The sequence below is a fragment of the Lathamus discolor genome, chromosome 5 (genome assembly GCF_037157495.1).
Source record: "Lathamus discolor isolate bLatDis1 chromosome 5, bLatDis1.hap1, whole genome shotgun sequence".
In the NCBI taxonomy this organism is placed as follows: Eukaryota; Metazoa; Chordata; class Aves; order Psittaciformes; family Psittacidae; genus Lathamus; species Lathamus discolor.
The window spans coordinates 53,146,851-53,168,063 of record NC_088888.1 but is presented as its reverse complement, the minus strand read 5'-3'; the positions used below and the strand labels follow the sequence as shown (position 1 = coordinate 53,168,063).

The 21,213-nt window shown below is 42.2% G+C and overlaps 1 protein-coding gene and 1 long non-coding RNA gene across 5 annotated transcripts in view; both read right to left on the bottom strand.

Moving 5' to 3' along the window:
- Positions 1-776: 776 nt before the first annotated feature.
- LOC136014330 (uncharacterized) lies at positions 777-3,534 on the bottom strand. The gene is made up of 4 exons (XR_010612640.1): positions 3,313-3,534; positions 2,922-2,978; positions 2,033-2,081; positions 777-1,363 (listed from the first exon to the last, which is right to left on the bottom strand). It is a non-coding gene; the product is annotated as an uncharacterized LOC136014330 (long non-coding RNA).
- A 4,997-nt stretch (positions 3,535-8,531) lies between these two features.
- ARHGAP18 (Rho GTPase activating protein 18) overlaps positions 8,532-21,213 on the bottom strand; it is a 100,256-nt gene continuing 87,574 nt past the window's right edge. For all 4 annotated transcript variants that reach the window (XM_065680908.1, XM_065680907.1, XM_065680909.1 and 1 more), the window contains 3 exons: positions 15,631-15,755; positions 13,469-13,530; positions 8,532-10,878 (listed from right to left, as the gene is read on the bottom strand). In XM_065680908.1, the coding sequence (XP_065536980.1) occupies positions 10,787-10,878; positions 13,469-13,530; positions 15,631-15,755 (279 nt within the window). In that variant the 3' untranslated portion in view covers positions 8,532-10,786. The remainder of the gene's footprint in view (positions 10,879-13,468; positions 13,531-15,630; positions 15,756-21,213) is intronic.

Here is a 21,213-nt window from a genome sequence, read left to right as displayed (position 1 = left end):
CTCCCTCTACCATCTAGCCAAGGCAAAAAGGTAACAAAAATCAGAATAACCTCCTGGCAGAGATCTAAAAAAAAAAAAAAAGAGAACCATCTTGGTAGAAAAAGTTGAATGTCTGAAAAGGTTTTTGCATAGTATGTTTGCTTACCTATTTTTTGCAAAAACATATCTGAACTCCTATGTCAGAATTGTCTGTTCTCTTATTGCTAAACCCAGTGAGAAAAACAACCCAGGTTTGTTTTTTCGAACCTGCAGGTATTTTTGCCAGGCCTCCAAGACTGCACAATATGATTTCACCTTTTCATACCCCACAAAATACTGTTTATTTCAAGATCAAGTGTTTTAAACAAAACCAGAATCGCAGATGGATGTCACCTGCCTGCATCCCAAGATTCTACAGTCACAGAACAGGAAGTAAGCTGAGATGCTGAGATGGACACCTCTCTTCTCACAGATACACAAAGCCCACAGTGAAAGCCTCAGTGCCATTTCACCTACTTAGGCTCTGGTCCCTGCTGAAAGAAACTCCCTTTGCATGGGCTGAATGAGATTTATTTATGAAGACATTTTCTGGCAGTCTATAGCAGAGGAGGAGCATCCAAGACCTCATTTGCATTATAACTTACAGAGAGCAATGTGGGAACATACTAGAATATCAAGACAACTAAATTAGTTTAGACACACTGCAAGTTTCAGACTAATCCAAAATCAGAAGGCAATATTTAAATCATGCAACTGTTCTCAGATTAGGGGAAAAAGTGAATAAGCAAGGAGCCAGTTTCCAGTTGCTTACCTGACATAGCCCAGGGTTTGGAACCTCAGACATGTCCAAGCAATTCCATGTTTGCTTATTTATTCTGGGTCATTTGGAGTGAGACATACATCTTCATGTTGATAACCCATACTTCAGTAACCCGTGCAAGCTTGCAAATTTCTGCTATGCAAAGCTTTCTGTTCTCACAGTTTCACTGTGCCCAGACAACCAGACACTGCGGTAGTACCTGTACCATCTCAGATGAAAGAGTTACATACTGCGTGACTAGCAAAAAGACATTAAATATATGACTCAAGAAAGCCAAAGCTCTAAGTGCAGCTGACAGAAGGGATGGCATGAAAGCCAACAGGGACACACAAGTGTCTCCTGGTATAGATTAAATATATGCAGTTAGAGTACTTCCACCAAAAGAGACTGATTTAACATTATTTATATACATAAAAAAAAGAAATGCTGAGTTCATAAGACACAGATACTCCATTTTGTGGCCTTCACATTCAGCAAGCTGCATTCTGTGGGAAGGTGAGCTCGCACCCAGCAGTGCAGAGCTTCTCAGCTGTGCCGTGCCACCACGCTGGCATTCCTCCCCAGCTGGCGCAGCAGAAAAAGAGGAATGAGAAATTAGAAAGCTGGTACAAGCTGGGGTCGCATCAGGACATGAAGATCTGGCTGCTTGTGGCAGCTTACAGGGATTTCACACCGAGGGTAGCTTTCTGACAAGGAGCTAGGCATGCATGCTGTAGGACTGACTCTCCTTTGCTTCTGCCCAATGGGCAGTGAGTTACACTGGACAGCAGACACACACTTGTGTAATAGCAAGGTGGAAGTTTCACCACGCTGAAGGCAGAAGAAATGCCATGGGAAAGCAGCACAGAACTGAGCTGCAGGACCTGATCTGGTGATGTAGCATGTGATCAGACTGTTAACAGGAACTGAGCCAGTTAAACCAAAACCCAGGCATTTTCGAGAGTAAAGCATTACGGAAGCAAAATGGTAATATGGAGGGCAAAGCTCATTTGGCAGGTAGAATATGGAGACGTTGGCTCTCCACGTGAATGAGTGTTACTGGTTTTACAGTGCCATGGGAAAACTGAAGTATTATTCCAATTATCCCAAAAAGAGCTAATCAAGGAGTGGTAACATCTGCAGGGATTCTGAGCTACCATCTCCACATGATTCAGAACAGAGGATCTGAATTACAAGTTATGTTCCCACTACAGTTTAAAACATGCATGTAAAGGGCTGTGCTTTCATGCTTACCAGTTTTAGATGTGATCTTTATCCAGGATGAAGCTCATTCCCAACAGCCCTACAAGCAGAGAGAACAGATGTACCACTACCCACCTCCCCACCTGTGTGAACACCACTGACTGCAGGTACAGCTGAGACCGGAAGGTGCTTGGTTAGTTGCTCAGTCCATAGAGAACAGAAGGGATGAACTATACTAACCAGAAGCTGCAGGGAAGCTGCACCACAGAAGTCAGCCCAGGAGAACTGCAGCTTCAGCAATAGTCACCCACATTACATCAGCAAAGGAGATTCAGAAGTCAGAAGGCAACACAAGCAAGTGCTTTCACAGGCATCCAAATGCCCGATGGCAGTTCCTGATGACTGGCTGTGAGCTCCAAGCACAGCCTCCCTCTATAGTCAGAGTATGTGTATGGTCTCTCTCCCACATCAGTTCTGATGCCTAAATAAAGGTTGATCTTACACCGTCATCTTCCCTTTAAACAAAGAACTTGCACTGCCTCTGTCTCCCTTCTGTTTATCTAGTTTTATGAAGCTTGTAGAAACGTAATTATTTTTGAGACATTCCCTCCCCAACTCCATTTGCAAAAAATGATTGAAGTCTGCCAACAGATTCAAAAGCAATTAGGGGAAGACACACGTAGGCAGCAAGATTATCCCAGACATCTTCCTTTGGAAACCAGGCTAAAAAATGCAGTATTGTATTCATTAAAACAGTTCCCTTAAGTCAGACTCGCAATTGCTGTATTTCTGTTACTGGTAATAGGGCAGATTTTTAAAATAATTTTTGAAGGATTATATTTTGGTTTCTACAGGGCAGACTGATTTCAGCCCTTCTAGCTGCAGGCCAACCAGTTATGAACACCTTTCTCATCAGTTAAATGGGATGATAAGTACTCACCTGCCTCAGATGTGGCCTGTGTACAAACAGTGGTTTGAAGATCTTGAAAGAATTACTCTGCATAAAAAATTATTATTATATATATTGCTGTGAGATTGGGTCAAGCATATTTTATTCTTTTTGAATGGCTGCAACCTTTTCAAAATAAAAGCACAATAGATGTATAATCCTCAGATATATTTATGCGTCATACAGAGGAAATCATTCCTTCAGCAAATCTTTTGCCGGGTTAGCTTTCTGCTGCAATTTAACTCAATACTTACTAAAAAAGCATATTTTATTGGACAGTATGATTGCTTTTAAGAATATCTGACAAAGACATAATGGGCTGGAAAAAGTTTCTCAAACATTTCTTTGTCAGTGCTCACTGGATAAAAATGCATCTCCTTACCCCTTGAATTCATCTCAGACATGCCACTGCATACTGAAAGGCCTGACAGAAACTCAGCTAATGCTTCCAGCACACCCAGACCCATTCATCTTCCTGCTCCCAACCATCCTCCCGAAACTTCACACATGCTGCTTGTTGACCTGCAAAATGAGGAAAACCTGCAATGCTGCTGCTTGCCTCACTGCTAGTCACACAGGGGCAGATGGTTGGGATGATAAGCATTCGACACTGTCCCGCATGACATCCTTGTCTCTAAATTGGACAGACATCAATTTGCTAGGTGGCCCACTCTGTGGATAAAGAATTGGCTGGATGGCCACATGCAAAGAGTTGTGGTCAACGCCTCAGTGTCCGGCTGGAGACCACTAACAAGTGGTGTACCTCAAGGATTGGTATTGGGACCAGTCTTGTTTAACATCTTCGTTGCTGACATGGACAGTGGGATTGAGTGCGCCCTCAGCAAGTTTGTCGATGACACCAAGCTGTGTGGTTCGGTTGATACGCTGGAGGAAAGGGATGCCATCCAGAGGGACCTTGACACGCTTGTGAGGTGGGCTGATGCCAACCTTATGAAGTTCAACCATGACAAGTGCAAGGTCCTACACCTGGGTCGGAGCAATCCCAGGCACAGCTACAGACTGGGCAGAGAAGAGATTCAGAGCGGCTCTGCGGAGAAGGACTTGGGGTTGTTGGTCGATGAGAAATGAACATCAGCCGGCTTCAGTGTGCGCTCGCAGCCCAGAAAGCCAACCGTATCCTGGGCTGCATCAAAAGGAGCGTGACCAGCAGGTCGAAGGAGGTGATCCTGCCCCTCTGCTCTGCTCTTGTGAGACCGCACTTGGAGTATTGTGTGGTTTGGCCAGCAGCATCCAACAGGATGCCGGGTGCAGGCTGCTCCACGCAGTGACCTGAGCCTGGGCACGCTGTGATTCTGTGATTCCATGACTGATTCCTTGTACATGGCCATGTTTCCCCCAGCTTTAGGAGCAGCCCAAGAAGCTTTGGTCATCGCTGGCACAGGCTGTGCCCGATGGCAGCACCAGACTAGGTGCCCTGCAGCCACCAAGGGGTCAGAGTGAGTGCCCAGACCTCTGGTCCCTCGCCCGTGCCCACCCCGGCCTACAGCTGCAGAGAGCCTGAAAGAGCCACTCTGCCAGGGCAGGGAGCCCACATGAGGACAGTTCAGGTGCTCCAGCACCCAGCGCCAGCCCCCATGGCTCCTCCAGCCCTGGTTGCTCAGAGCAAGTGGAAACCACTTGTCTGCCAAAGCCACGTGTTATCGCAGTGAATACAAAGAGAGACTGGGTCAGAAAAACGTCAAGAAATGTATTTACAAAACAACAAAAAATAACAAAGAACAACTGTTCTTCTCAAACATACAGCTCTTCTACCTAAAACTACACCTATTCTACCTAAAAGTACAACTCCTATGGGAAAATGGACAATCTTCTTAAGAAACAACAATCTTCAATGAAAACAGGAACTCTTCTAATGAAAACTTCTTTAAACACCTTGAAAACTTCCCCCTCCAGCAGCCCTGGAAACAAGCAGCACAAGGTCATTTGTCATTGTGTTTGCCACATGCTGGGGAGAGTGGGACTCTGCAGCGGGGCTCAGCCCTGGCTGGGGCTGGGAGCCAGGCTCTATACAATCAGACTCAGCTCGTGTGTCCCAAAGGCAGCACAGGGCAGCGCGGTGGTGGCGCTTGTGCCACCAGGATGAGGCCACCGGGCACCGTGTCCCTGCAGCGGGGCCATCACACACAGCCCCAGCCCCAGCGAGGCAGCAGCCAACCCACCCTGACTGCCAGCAGTGGATGGGGGGCACGTGCTGCCTTACCCCTCATCAGTCCATATCCATCGCATCATCCTCCTCCACGTCCACATCCACCACCATTGGTTCCTTACGCAGCCCCACTTGGGTCCTGCTGGTGGCCTCTTCCTCCAGCTCCCGCATGTGTTGGAAAAGCCTAAGGCAAAAGCCAAGCAGAAGAGTGCATTGGTGCTGCCCAGAGCAGCGGAGCACAGCTGTGGGACAGGGGTCTGGGCACCCCGATCCCCTCTCACTGCCCAGGGAGAGCTGTGGGGCACTGGGGACCCAGGCACATCCCCAAGCAGGAGCAGGCAGGCAGCCGGGGGCTCGTTGTCCGGCAGCACCCACCAGCTCTGACAGGCTGGCGCCTGCAGCTGGAGGATCCTGTGCCTGCTTCGCTTCAGCACCTTGCAGGGCGGTAACGGCTTCAGGACCTGCCAGAGCAGAGAGGGCAGGGGTGAGCGGCCGTGCTCCCTGCCTGTAGGGCCAGGGCACAGATCCGGCCCCACACCTGCCTCGGCACCCACCGGCTCCTTACTCTGCGAAGGCAGCCCTTTGCATCCTCGCCTCCGCAAGGGCTCAGCTCGGCCACCAGCAGGACAAAGGTGGACTTCTTTGGAGGCTGCATTTGTTGGTACTAAGATTGGGTCCAAGCAGCAGGGAACAAGGCAGTAGAGACGGGAACAAATGTAAAGGACTGGGAGTAGGGCAGAAGCGCAGAGCAGGAACAGGGCAGAAGGGAGGGAGCACACAGGTGGGAGCAGAGGAAAAGTGTGGGTTCAGGGGTGAAGGTCTGCGTTGTTGTCTGGGCACAGGCACTTGCCGCTGTAACATGGGCTGTGACACCACCCCAGAGTTCCAGAACTGCTGCAAGCAGGGGATGGGAACAAGCCCTGAAGGGGCTGCAGCTTCATGGGGTACACTGGGCAATCGTTACGTGACCCCCTGAGATCACAGAGACACACTTTGGTGCTTAAATAATCAATAAAATGGGTGAGTGCTGCGCTGGCTAACTCCACGGGGCCAGGACCATCTCCTTTGCTCCTTCCCTGTCCCACAAGCAGTCAGTGATCGACATGAGCAGTGCTCATGTGCTGTACTTGGGATGTGTCCATGGGGTTGGAATTCAGCCCTGCCCAGCCACGTCCTCCAGCCGTGCCCATCACGGGTGAGCCCGTGCAAGAACCTGCGCCCCACGCGCAGCAAAGGCTGCGAGGGCAGCACAAGATGTGGTGCCAGCAGCATGTGTCGAGGGCTGCCTGCCTCAGGAGGGGTCTGCAACAGCTCCGGACCTTGAACTCGCTCCAGGGCAGCCTTGGTTGCAGCAATCAAGAGATGGTCGAATTCAAGATCCTCAGGAGAGTGAGAAGAGCGTGCAGCAAGCTCACTGCCCTGGACTGCAACAGAGCAGACTTTGGCCTCTTCAGGAGCCTGCTTAGTTAAGGTTCATGGGATATAGGCCTTGAGGGCAGGGGGGCCCAAGACTCTTGGTTGATATTCAAGGATCTCCTACTACAAGCCCAGGAGTACTGCATCCCAACTAGAAGGAAGTGCGGCAGAAGGGCCAGGAGACCTCCGCAGATGGATAAGGAGCTGCTGAGGAAAATTAGAAGGAAAAAAGAGGCTTATAAAAGGTGGAAGCAAGGACAGGTGGCCTGGGAAGAGTACAGGGATGTTGTCCGGGAAGCTAGGGACCAGGTTAGGAAAGCTAAGGCCCAGTTAGAATTAAACTTGGCTAGGGATGTTAAGGATAACAGGAAGGGATTCTATAGGTACATAGCGAATAAAAGACAGACTAGGGACAACGTAGGCCCCCTTGGAAGCTATCAGGAGAAGTGGCTACCCTGGATCGGGAGAAGGCTGAGGATCTGAATGACTTCTTTGCCTCGGTCTTTACTGGCAAATGCTCTGACCACACCACCCAAGTCTTGGAAGGCAAACACAGGGACTGTGAGAATGAAGACCTTGGGCCCACTGTAGGAGAAGATCTGGCTCGAGACCATCTTAAGAACCTGAACGTACACAAGTCTGAGCGGTGTGTGCGCTCGCAGCCCAGAAAGCCAACCATATCCTGGGCTGCACCAAAAGGAGCGTGACCAGCAGGTCGAAGGAGATGATCCTTCCCCTCTACTCTGCTCTCGTGAAACCTCACTTGAGGTATTGTGTGCAGTTCTGGTGTCCTCAACATAAAAAGGACATGGAACTGCTGGAACAAGTCCAGAGGAGGGCCACGAGGATGATCAGGGGACTGGAGCACCTCCCGTATGAAGACAGGCTGAGGAAGTTGGGGCTGTTGAGCCTGGAGAAGGAAACTTAAACAGGGGAAGTTTAGATTGGATATAAGGAAGAAGTTCTTTACCGTAAGGGTGGTGAGGCACAGGAATGAGTTGCCCAGGGAGGTTGTGAATGCTCCATCCCTGGCGGTGTTCAAGGCCAGGTTGGATGAAGCTTTGGGTAACATGGTTTAGTGGGAGGTAGCCCTGCCCATGGCAGGGAGGTTGGAACTAGATGATCTTGAGGTCCTTTCCAACCCTAACTATTCTATGATTCTATGATAGGTTTCTTCTTAGCACCCATAGACATCCACTTTATGCAAGGTTGGGAAGTACAGGAGGCTATGGAAAATGAGTGCAAACTCTCTGATCTTTGAAGAAGACAGGCAGTGTGAGAAAAGTGTCTACACCCCACTCAAGCATTGTGGACCCTCTCACCATCCCCCAAATATACACTGGAGAATGATTTTTTGAGCACAAAACCATCCCTACATGCTCCACAACATTCAGGCAGTGGTATAAGGGGCCACTGCCTCAACCTTCCTTCCTCCCATCCAGTCCTGCAGTACAGGCAGAGTAGCAAGGATACGTCTGGTGCAGCCAAAGGAGCATGGGATTGCACACTAACAGTTAAATCAATTAATCTCTCAGATGGTTGGAAAAAACCCCCTGTGGATATATTTCCTGAGTCATCAGTAAATGATCTGCTGCCAAACTGCCCCAGATAAGAAACCCAAACAGCACTGTCTCCTTAATTATGAAAGATCCTTATCAGCTTACCTGAATGCGTTTTGGACTTCCTCCTTGTGCCCTAATTTAAGTTTTTAATTATGAGGAATTAAGAGCCAGTATTTTCCATAAATGCTGAGAGGCTTTGCTGTTCCCTCGCATATACCCAGTGTTATATTATGGATTTAGCTAAGGTGTGCTGTGATTGCAGCAAAGTTTTGAACTTTTAGCCCGTATTTCCAACAGGCATTCATACTGCAAGACTCTTAACATACCAATGTCTTTTTCATACACAAAACTACAAAATGCCTACAAAGACATAAAGTGTGAAATTAAAAAATAATCGCCGCTTAGTGTCAACTGTGCATGCTTTGCTTACAAATATAAGAATTCAAATGAGAAAAGTCAGCAAAAACAACATTTAATTATAAAAGAGCTTTTTAAATTAAAAAAGATAATGGCACTAAACCAGAAACAAAGTTATTTAAGAGATCATAGCCACAGGGTGGTTGTAATTTCATACTGAAACTGTACAGCTGTTCCTATCATCTGCACTTTGCTCCTGATTAAAATAACATCTAGAGTTCCGGTAACAAGTAATCTTTTACAGAACTATATTATGAAAACACACATAATTTTTGTATTACATGACAAAAAAATTTAGATTACATTAGATTCATAAATATTTTCCTAAACATTGTACTGGTTTTCTACTCCTTACATGTAAAGAACAGGGAGTGTAGTTTGTTCTACCGACAAAAGTGATTTGTACTACAGGGTTCACCCACAGTGGGACATATTGTGCTAACACCACGTTGGGGTACTCAACTAGATGGAGCATCGATGGCAATACAGTTCCATTAGACCAACTTTCTATTTTACTCATCCTGCTTTTGAGAATCCTACCACGCTTCTTTTTCATATGAAGACAGCCTCTCACTTTAAAAAACAATAAATACCTATGCCCCCCAAATTGTTCGTATGCTGTGGATAACTAATAGTAGCTGTTTAATTTTTCTATGACCTTTCAGAGTTCTGTTTTACTGCTTATATATAAAAGGGAGAGTTCCAGCTGTTACTTTGGGAACAACACAGTCAGGGCCTGTGTCCAAAGCTCAGCAGAAAGGCCCTTTATTCCTTTAATCAGCTTTGATCACATTAAAAACAAACAAACAAAAAAAGCAATTCAGTCCTTGATTGTATGTAGAATATTCCCTATGAGGTCAATATAATTCTGTGTGCGCACTGAAAGAAAATATTTCATTCCAAGGATATAATTTCACAGTAGTTATTTCAGGTAGTCTGCACACAGCTGTGAGCACTTAAGCACAGCTGAGTTAGTTTACAAATAAGTTGTAAAACAGTACACAAGTTACTGAACCCAGGGTTGCTGTGGGACTGGGGCTCTGGAGCTACAGTCAACAGGTCTTTGTGCTGCAAAAAGCCACATCAGTCTACACATTCATTATCAGTGAATTCCACAGGGAGCTTTCAGCCCTCCTCTGCAAAGAGAAGGATTTGCAATAGTTCGCCATTGGATTACTCACTTTTTAAGTGGTTTAGAGAGGATCTATCAGCATCAGGCAAATCAGAACTTGATTTCTAGCCTCATCCAGGATAGATGAGACATAAAGCTGATGGTAGATAACCTCCAAAAAGCCTTATGTGAACTCCATAGCAGACCCAGACCTTGATTACACAGTAGACTTTTACCAGATTTTGAGTGAAAGGTTTGGTGGTTTGCTACCTACGAAATTCAAACTACAGTTTCCCTCCACAGTTATTTTATTCTTCTGGAAAGTTTTTGTGCTAGCAATTGGCAGGTTTTGGCAGGTCACAAAACGCAATCAATCAGATGTCCAAAAAACCTGAAACCAGCGTATATAACATAGCTGCATATCATTGCTGGAAAACCTCAACATCCTTCTAGCACATGACAATATTGCAGAAAGGACACTGCCAAGAGTGGCGAGCTTTAAAAATGACTCACCTTGTCACATGGTCCTTTTAAAAATAACCTCAAGAATACAATCAACTGGAATAAGAATTACAAAAAATATTCAAAAGATCTAGCAAAAAAGCTGCATAGAAAGCATTGTCACAGTTGTTTTGAAATAGTTTTCATCAAACTTTACCTAGAGAATGAACAAAATTAGGACTTTCAAAGACAAAATCTATTGCATTGCAGTTTTTTTCCTGTGAATTTCACACTTACTTGGGAAATTCATATGACTGGGTTTAGGTATTTTTAATACTGTACCATTCAGAAGTGCTGAGCAGGATTTGGTTCTTTAGTGCATTAGCACTGTAAAAACCTATATGAACACACAATTCTACACAAAAAGATTGTAGATCTCTAATATAAAGAGGTTAAACATCTGTTTGAAAAATTAATTCTTCTGATACAAGACCTACCAGATGGGAGGTAGACGAGTGCCATTAAAATATTTAAGGTACTTATTTCAAACATGAGTGGGGAAACTGCTATCTCCAAATTTTTCTGCAAGTAAAACTGAAAATTTACTGGTAATCACTGTTGGGTTTCTGTCACTTTTTTTTTCCACAGGATAGTTGAATGTTGAAAGGACACACTATCCCTTTGAAACATTCAGCCTTACAAAGTAAGTCCACAGGTTGTTCTTTTACCATTAGTTGCGAGCTTAGCCCTGCTTAGATTTTATAACCCACTCAGCATTTGGGTTGAGCTGGTATAGGTCCTTCATGTAGGTATCATCATCAAGGCAGCGTTCTCCTAGAAACAGAAGAGTCATGTGGTTACAACAGTAACGAAAAAGAAAGGAAAACACTTTTGAACTTCCTGTCACTGTTCTATTCCACTTAGATTTCCAAGCCCTCTTTATGGTATCAAGCAAACTTCAGTGCAGCTAAAACCCAGAAATGTGCTTACCCTTCCTTATCTGACTTGGAGAGGAAAGGGGGGCAGAGGAGGAAGGAAAGGGCTCTGCCACCTCTGTGGCACATTCTAGGTCAGACTCTTCACATAGACCATGCACATGGGAGCTCCCCTGTGCAAAGGTTTAGGAAAAAAGGAACAATGCTCTGGCCATTTTGTGGTTAAATCCAAACACTAGTTGCACAGTTGCATAGAAGTCAATTAAAATTTCAGGTTATTTTCCCCTTCTTAAATGGAAAGTTTGAGCAAGGTTTGTTCTCCTGCTAAGCAGGTGTTACTCCCTATCTGGCTCCTCTTAGTCAGCAGTTCTGCATAGCACTTGTAATGGTTACTGTCTTAAGAGAGAAAAGTAGTTTAGTGGTTTTGGCACATTACAAGCAATTAATTTATTTCTGGTAGCTATGATAAAAATAGCACACACTGATGCATCAAGATCTGTGTACTCTTCCCATTCTCCTCCAGGCAAAGCATTACCTCATGCATTTGCAGCTGTACATCACAGCTCTTCTCCAACTCCACCATGCAAATGGTTGGGGTAGATGGTTTGCATGCTAGACAGATATTTCCAGCACATGTGCTCCTGAAGCAGGAGACAGGGAGAGGTGTGATGCTGCAGCTGAGTTTGTCTGACAGCTCTTTGGATTCCTTACACAGAGCAGGCAAGAAGGCAAGACTCCATGCTCAACCAGGCTCAGTCTCCATCTTCTCCCTCTCCATCCGCTCTCCTTGCCAGGTGGCAGGCTGTATTACTTCTGGGAATTTTGTCCCAACCTACAAGACCTGTACCCACACTGCTGAATCAGGCCCTCTCCTCCTCACATGCCTGAACTGCATGTTCACAGGGACAGTGGTTTGCCATGTCCCTATCTAGTCCCAGACAGGAAGCAATGACAGAAGTCCCGTTCAGTGCCCTAAAGCACTATAGTGAGTACTCAAAAAATGTCTGGAGACTTCAGCAGCTCCATTTGCTAGGGGACAGGATTGCAGCATTGCACATGTTACAATTATGAACCTAAGTATAAGCATATGAGACTTAAGTATCATGAGACTGTCAGGTCTTCTCACTTTTTGGCTACCTCCATATTAGTTGGTTGCATTGGGCAGAGAGAAAGGGCAAAGATCAGGAATGCTGGTTTACTTAAACCTGAAGAGCAGGTTAAAGTCAGGAAGTTTCTCCTCTCTCAACTGAGACCAATTGTAAGAGCTGAATAAAGTTGAAATTGTCTGGAAGTAAACTATTCAGAGGAAATGTCTAAGCTTTCTATCCCATATAATTTCATAACGAACCAAACCAGCAACATGCAACTAGCCACGTATTTTCTCTAAAAGACACAAGTTCCATCACATGTTTAAAGTGACAGTAGGTTGTTCCATTTTCACTGGAATTCTGTTACAAAAACCTTTTTTTTATGCAATGATTACACCTCTGTACAATAAACAAGATATGCCCCTCCTGCAAAAAAGTTTTACATCTGGGATCACAACCTGGGATCGCAACTACTGCATATTAAACATGGATACACTCTGGATATGAGAACATGGAACACATTAATGTGGCATCCAGTTTAATAACTTCTTTTTTGCCATCAGACTTAGTAAAACCCCTAAAACATATCTTTTGTAGGGAATATAGGAAAGTTTTATTTCTAATTCAATTTTTTTGGTTTAGACACACACACAAGAAGATTTAGAAATGCATTTAATATATTTGGAAGTACTGGGTATTCACAGAATTTTATGACTTCAAATAAAGTTTAATAGGTCACAGTTAATAAAAAAAGTAAATGTAAGCCCAGTCCAACAGTATTTTCTACTTAGGTGTTTTTTCCAAGCATATGAAAAATACTGTGATTAGAAACTGATTCCCAATGCAAAAATATTTTTGCATTTATTTAAGAAAATTTCAGAATTGTGTTCAAAATTATCCTTTGGCATTAACCTTGCTGATCTGCTATTTGCCTTAATCAAGAGGGTCTGAAAGACACAGAGCAGGACAGACTAACTGTTGGAAAATTTTATCACTAGGTCATGTTTCTGGTTGAGCGTTTTTTATCCCAAAGGAACCTGCAAGCAATGCTCAAACTGCAGAGTGTGAAGGACTGTAAGCATTCTTATTATGCTTTAGTACAAACTGATGAATAAGATGAACTTCAAGCACCTTCCTAGCCAACCCTTCTGTGCTTCTTTACTGTACATACATATCAGGAACATCTGTTAGAGTTGCTGTCTTCCTCTGGGAGAAATAATAAGAGACTACTAAATATGATGATCACACCAACATCTTTGCTTCCCTCTTTCCAAGGTTAACTGTCTGATTTATTGTCAGGGAGAACTAGGAACACGAATAAAAATGCAACCACAGTGCCCATAGACCATATGCCAAGGGATCCTATTCTAGCAAAAGAAGTTGTACAGAAGCCATTCTTACCAATATTTCCTCCTATTTCATAAAGAAAGACCTCTTCTTTCTTGAGTGTTTGGACATTTCCACTGTTGGGAACAAACCACAATGAATTACTATATTTTGAAAGAGCTCATACATCAGCCACTTAGACATGTCTGGGAGAAATTTTGCTAATTAAGATCAGAATTGTACCTGTCATAAACCTTTTGTGTTTATACTCATTTACTGATACAGTAAGTGAATAAGAATATCCTTGCTTGCTAGTGCAATTAAGTTCTCCTGCAAGTGAGCAATACACTACTGAAAACGTAAAGTAAGAGATATGAAGAAGCTGTGAGGTTTAGAAAAGAATTATCATAGAATCATAGAATAGTTAGAGTTGGAAAGGACTTTAAGATCATCTAGTTACAACCCCCCTGCCATGGGCAAGAACACCTCACACTAGGCCATGTCACCCAAGGCTCTGTCCAACCTGGCCTTGAACACCACCAGGGATGGAACATTCACAACTTCATTAGGCAACCGATTCCAGTGCCTCACCACCCTTACAGTAAAGAACTTCCTCCTCATATCTAATTTGAACTTCCCCTGTTTAAGTTTGAACTCATTACCCCTCGTCCTATCACTACAGTCCCTAATGAAGAGTCCCTCCCCAGCATCCTTGTAGGCCCCCTTCAGATACTGGAAGGCTGCTAAGAGGTCTCCACGCAGCCTTCTCTACTAATTATTCTATTGTTATTAGCAAGTAGACTGGTATTTTGGTTGACAAGAAACTGAACATGAGCCGGCAGTGTACGCACACTGCCCAGAAAGCCATCCGTGTCCTGGGCTGCATCAAAAGGAGCGTGACCAGCAGGTTGAAGGAGGTGATCCTGCCCCTCTGCTCTGCTCTGGTGAGACCTCACCTGGAGTATTGTGTGCAGTTCTGGTGTCCTCAACATAAAAAGGACATGGAACTGCTGGAACAAGTCCAGAGGAGGGCCACAAGGATGATCAGGGGACTGGAGCACCTCCTGTATGAAGACAGGCTGAGGAAGTTGGGGCTGTTCAGCCTGGAGAAGAGAAGGCTGCGTGGAGACCTCATAGCAGCCTTCCAGTATCTGAAGGAGGCCTATAGGGATGCTGAGGATGGTCTCTTCATTAGGGACTGCAGTGATAAGACAAGGGGTAATGGGTTCAAACTTAAACAGGGGAAGTTCAGATTAGATATGAGGAGGAAGTTCTTTACTGTAAGGGTGGTGAGGCACTGGAATGGGTTGCCCAGGGAAGTTGTGAATGCTCCATCCCTGGTGGTGTTCAAGGCCAGGCTGGATAGAGCCTTGGGTGACATGGTCTAGTGTGAGGTGTCCCTGCCCATGGCAGGGGGGTTGTAACTAGATGATTAGATGATCTTAAGATCCTTTTCAACCCTAACTATTCTGTGACTGTATGATTTACCCTCTGATTTTTCTTTCACTGCTGTTGCAAAAGTAAGTATTCTCCTCAAACACTTCATATTTCTGAAAAAGCCTTATGGTTGGGTTGGAGAAATGGCATTCTTGCTGGTTTCAATTTTCTTGCAACTAGAAGAAATAAAACGCAGACAGTGAAATAATAAAGTCCCCGCATTACAAAGGGGTTCTATTATTGTCACTGCTTAACTGTAATAATATATGCTAAGGCATAGCCTGTAAATAACTTTCTGTCAAAAGTATAAACCTCTGAAACCAAGATTTAGCAAAAAGCAGCTTCTTAATGTCAACTAGCGTACAATTATTGTTTTAGCATCTATGATGCACAAATGTTACCTTTGTTTTTCTTTAATCTGATTTTTTACTTTGCTCATATACATAAAAATAGATGTAAAAAACTGATTAAAATTTCACCCTTTCTAAATTGATTTGTATGACTTATGTGTAGCTTTCCTGCTGCCTTGTCCCCAGAAAATTACAAAACTATTCATGACCCATCAGATTAAACAGCTTTTAAGTTTTACGAAGGGCATTCGTGTATTTGTGAAGGCTTTGTGAGCTTTAATGACATAAGGAGCATTAAGTCAGTTCCTCAAGCATGTATTTTAATAGCTAATTCGGACAAAATGTTCATGAACTCACCTGGACTTAAACTATTTTAAAACTTTTCTCTTGATGCAGTGTATGAAAAAACACTTCTCCTGAAATGGTAACAAAGCAAAAATGTGTTTGTACCTTTTCTGGCTGAGAAACCTGGCTACTATATCACCGGCTTTCAGTTCTTCTGTCAGCTGTATTGCCATGGAAACTCTCGAAAGATGAGGTGCTTGCACCCGTATCACTCCCTGAGGAACATCAGCCTGCAAAGCAGTAACAGTGTTGGAACAGTGCTGCTAGAAGCTGGCTTTGATGAGCTTCTCAAAATACAATACGGAACAAGTAACTCAGCACACTTTTCTGCACTTTACTATCTACTACACCTCACTGCACTGCAGAAATAACTACACAGTAATTCAGTAGATTACATCAGACCTTCAAATCTTTTTTTTAACAACAGGGAGAACTTTAGAAAAAAAGAACGGTAGTGTTTTAATTGTTTTTCAAAGATGTTACGAATAATAATAACAATTGCTGCTGTATTAAGAACACACTTTGGTATGATAAGAAGCATATGAGATTGATATGAAAAGACTTGCTTGCAGGCCTGAAAGCCAGGCAACCCCCTTTGCTCCAACTCCCCCTGCCCTGCTAAAACTTCCAGAAGTAACCTTTCCAGTTTCATCTAATCTGAAAATCATGACAAAAAAAAAAAAAAAAAAAATTAAAAAAATCACAAAGTATTCAGAGGTCAGTCTATCTACTTTGAGTGATTCCTCTTTTCAAATATCATTTCTTTTTAAAACAGATATTCACTACTGCAACTTTCTCTCCCTATTTTTTACTCTCCAGAATATATTCAACTAGTCAACCTGCAGGCCTGACTACATAATGGATTCATATTTTATTTCAACCCAAAAGGCCTTGATGATGAATATCAATCATATTAGTTACAGAGAAGGAGGGCTCCAAAGGATAGTTTTTCTGTTCAGCTTGCAGTATGTGACATTAAAAGTTACAAAAGGCATAATTTATTTGTGAATAAGATCCTAATTTCTGTTCCTGGAAATCCTGAGGTAATTTTTCTGTTCATATTATACTACCATTTACCCAAATGTACTCATTCTGATAGGAAAAGAAGTATGAGAGTCTCAGTAGTCAAGGTTGATTATAACAGTTCATTTTCTTCTCCCCCGTGCCCCTCCTTGGCCTATTTACTGCAATTGTAAGGCTGAACATTTCTTCTTCCATAATCAATGAACAAATGTGGGCACCTGTGAATCTAGAATAGCTTCTCTGAAACCATCAGTTAAACGAATATAGAACAAGCATAAACGTGAGCAGAATCAGAAGCACAGCTTCCTGAAAAGGCTAAAGGCTCATTACTATACAAGTGATGAGCTGTGGTCAGTAATTTTAACTAAACAATTCTTCTATATCCAGTCTTACTATTTACTGACTTAAAAATACTAGGTATAATAACTGTTTATGTCTAAAGCATTAAGAATCATCAAACTGAGAATGTTCTTTGTAGTAATTAAGGAATCAAAATTTGTAAGACTGCAATGGAGAGCAAGCTCAAAAAGCAACTTCCTACAGTTTTCCTTAATTTTCTCAAATCTGTTCTTTAAGACCTCCAGCTATGGAAACAGTGGCTGTAGCCATCTGCTAGGAAGCTAACTCCTGCTTATAAACCTTCTACCTCTTTCCAAGCTGTAGGGAACCTGGCAAAAGGAAAGGGAACTTTTAAGGATGAAATGGTTATTTACAAATATTTCTAACTGGTCTCTCATCAAATTCAGCATGGTAAATTTAAACTGGTTTTCATTTTTGTATACAATTCTGTACCATTTTGTCTCAAATATTTTAATGGAGTTTTTTCAGCCTTCAGCTGGATAACAGGTTTGTTGGGTTTCTTTTTTTCTTATACAAGAGGCATGTGATAAATGATGGAAACACCTGTTTGCTTTGAGTAGATGAGAGAAAAAACAAGAAATGTCCACAGAGCTGTAACATTATGGTCACAGACCAAACAGAATAATTACTTTGTATATTCAGACAGAATCACTATTAGCTCAGCTAATGAATGCATTTTGCCACTTTCACCACCTGCATTTACAGAAGAACTCATGCTCAGCTATACAATATGTTCACAGTGCTGAACTACAGACAGAACAGATACTGAGCATCCCCTAGCCCATTCACTGTGTAAGTTGATAGGAAAGAAAACATGGCTATAAAACATCTAAGGGCAGAGTCCAGAAGGACCTGGTCTCGCACAGCACAATTCAAGATACACAAGTTAGGGCTCCACATCACAACATATAAGCCAAGCACCTATAAGGTAACTGACAATGCTGAAGGATGGGTCACCTATACTATTTAATTTGTGAGTCCTCTCTCCTGCATCACAGGCTCTCTCAGGTTTACAACACTGAAACCTCTGGATGAGTTAGGTACTTGCACGCTTTAAAAACCTGAAGAGAGATAACATCCTTACTTGATAGAAAATACGCTGTTCTACAGCATTTAGTCTGTAGCAGTCACAGCATCACCTGTGGGGCAGTCATCTTCTTTCAAACCCTTTCTTTTCAGAGGGACTTGAATCTAAATTAAGCACAAAAACCCAACGCAGCTGCTTGGCTATAGGATCTGGGGTGGGTTTCTTCCAGATTTCTCCTGTTTCATTTTGCATGACACAAATATTCACCTGGCTAGATTAAAAGAGGAATGAAGTGACTATGCAGTATTTTCACTAACAACTCAGAGGACAGAATATAATATATACTTATTAAATGTAGAATGCTACCAAGCAGGAATGGGGCACAAACAGTATGAAAAACAAAACTGGGATTCAAAAGAATCTTGTTACATGGGAGACAAAGTCTGAAAGAAATGTGATACAGCTGTTCACTTTGAACTACAAGTGTTGCACTGAGTCTGGGACAAAGAACTATATAAAGCGAAATGATTTAGCATACAGCAATGTTTTTGGTAAATAATCTGGCACTGCAGTACATAACAAATTCAGCAAGTCAGTAACATTATATTGTGAAAATTCAAATAGGTTATGCAAACAGAATGACTATAGGATACAATGGTTATTCTAACCTGTGTTAGATAAGCCCAGTAGCATTGTGTTGTGCTGCTAACATGACTGCTCCTTGTATTGCAACACTAGCAATATACAGAGGAATACAATGACAGATGGTATAAATCTGCTGAATGCTAGTAGTTAAATTTCCAGTCCTGAGGGCACCTCTCTTTGCCTGACTAGAGCATTATGCACCCCCAAAGCAACATAATGACTTAATCCCTGACACTGACTTGAGGCCATAGGTATACATAGGTATCCTGAAAAACAATTAACCCTCATAAGCCCTATAACATTAAGCACTCTCTTGTACAGAGATCTTGCCCAAAGCTTGCTGTGAATGCTGTTTAACCTCTATCTTAAATGGGGAAATGTGATTGATAGAGAGGGCTCATCAGAGATAAAATGAAAATTTATCCTAATGAGCTAACTGCATTAACAATAAAGATACTGAGGTATTTCTGGAGAGTATGGAAGTGACTTAAGCTCTGTCCATCTATGTTTAATCTCATGGGGTGCCACAGCATGTGGTAGAACACAGCAACTTTCACTTATTTTTTCATTCCGTTGCAGACAAGATAATAAGTTCTCAGGAGTTTCAAACAGTTTTCATTGGAGTGAGGATTCATCACAAGTTTGGGTACCTCACTTGCCATAAAATAGTGAAATGCAGAAACTCCACAGGAAAACCATCTCAATTTCAAATTAAAATAGTATAAATTGAAAATTCAGAAAAATAACAATAATTTAAAAAAAATCCTTAAGGAATGAAGCAATTTTTGACTTGGAAAAATTTACAAAGCTGTCATTCACAATGAAGCCATTTGTGAATATGATTTTAAGAGTAATATATTCTCGGGCACCCAATTTACTGAATGCTTCAAATAAAAATTGTAGCATTTAATTTTGAAGAACCCCCCCACAGATTAAAGAAAATCACTGAACAGTAACTTTACATTTACATTTGAGTAAGAATGTACTACATGAGACTTCAGCCCCAGCTCCCTTGTGGATCAAACAGGCATATTTTACTCTAAAAGACCAAAGGAATTGACTTATAAAAAAAATGCCAATAACTGAAAATGCAACAGCAGTTGCCCATTTCAGCTTATTTCCTGTTATTTCTACGTTGAACAGCGGATGGCAGCATTAAGCCTCATCTCATCGTAACTCAACTGAATTATATTCAAGTAATTCTTATTAGTGTAAAACAAATGTCAGTGTTTAATTAGCTTTATTTTTAAATCATAAGTCCTCATTCTGTGTACAGATTCCTTCATATAAATAGGTATGAAACTAAGGCAAAGCGATGCCCGAGAAATTAATTAATTTTGGACATTAGGAGATGTGTCAAATATTGCATACAAAATGAGGTAGGAACACTGAAATACAAGTCTACAACAGATCCTGGATGCAGTTGTCCAAAGGAACCAGCTATCTGCACATTTAAAAAATAAAACAGAAGGCATACTTGCAAGATCAAACCAGACAGATTTGAAGGACATTATAGCCTATTGATTTGCCATATTCTATTTTTCACTTAATAGCTCAGAAGAGGTCTTTATTAGAATGTAAGAATCTTTTTTGTAACAGTTTGCCATACACATACTTGGTAAGAAAAACACAGACCATACAGATCAATGCATTTTTACAAGCTACCACAAGATGTCTCTAATTCACCAGAATCTTCACTCTGACTTCAAGCCCACAAGGTATTTTCAATACCAGCTAAATCAGATATGCATTCATTAGGTTACTAGGACACACACATTTGGTGTTACCTGTTCATGTATTGAAACAACTTTGGAATTATGTATTTCAAATGCATTATAATTAAGATTCCATACTGAATAGGGTAATGAGCTCCAAAAAATTGTAATTACTAAGTTCATCAGAATCGTAAATAATAAACAATTTAAAGGTACACAAGATATATTTTTGAAAAGTTTTTTATGTCAGTAGGAACAGTTCCATTAAAATATTTCTAAAGTATGGGAAAAATTAACACTCATGCCACAGGACTTATGGGGTTTTCTCATTGTAAAAAAATGCATGAAGAGTGTTACGCTGAAATTCATGCCTTGACATCACTGATGGGTCTGGCAGAACCCATCAGTAGGTCAGTTACCTAGTGGGGTGTAATATACCTGAGTATATACTCTACTGAACTGTAGCATATATACTCAGGGGTAAGCTGGGAGCTGACACTTGGACAACAGTTGCAAAAGAAACAGTTTATCAAGTTTTTTTATATTTTTTAATTTTTCTGTGGTTTCTTGGGTGGGTAGGTTTGTATGTTCTAGCATGCTTCACTTTACAAAGAATAGTTGAAAGATTCAGTGAGGCAGAAGGTTCAGTGATTTTGGAACTCCTTTAGGAAGACAAAGGATTAAATGCTAGCTTTGTTTCCAAACACTACTAAATATCAAATAGTGAAATCTAGATATTTATTTTTAAGTAAGCACATGGTCTGCTGTGACTTTCACTGGGCTGCAATGCATCTAAACGTGGGTACAGTCATACTGAGTGTTGTCACAGCACTTCCTCCCTCTACGCATACAGACATAATGCACTTTCATCGAATCATAGAATCATAGAATGGTTAGGGTTGGAAAGGACCTCAAGAT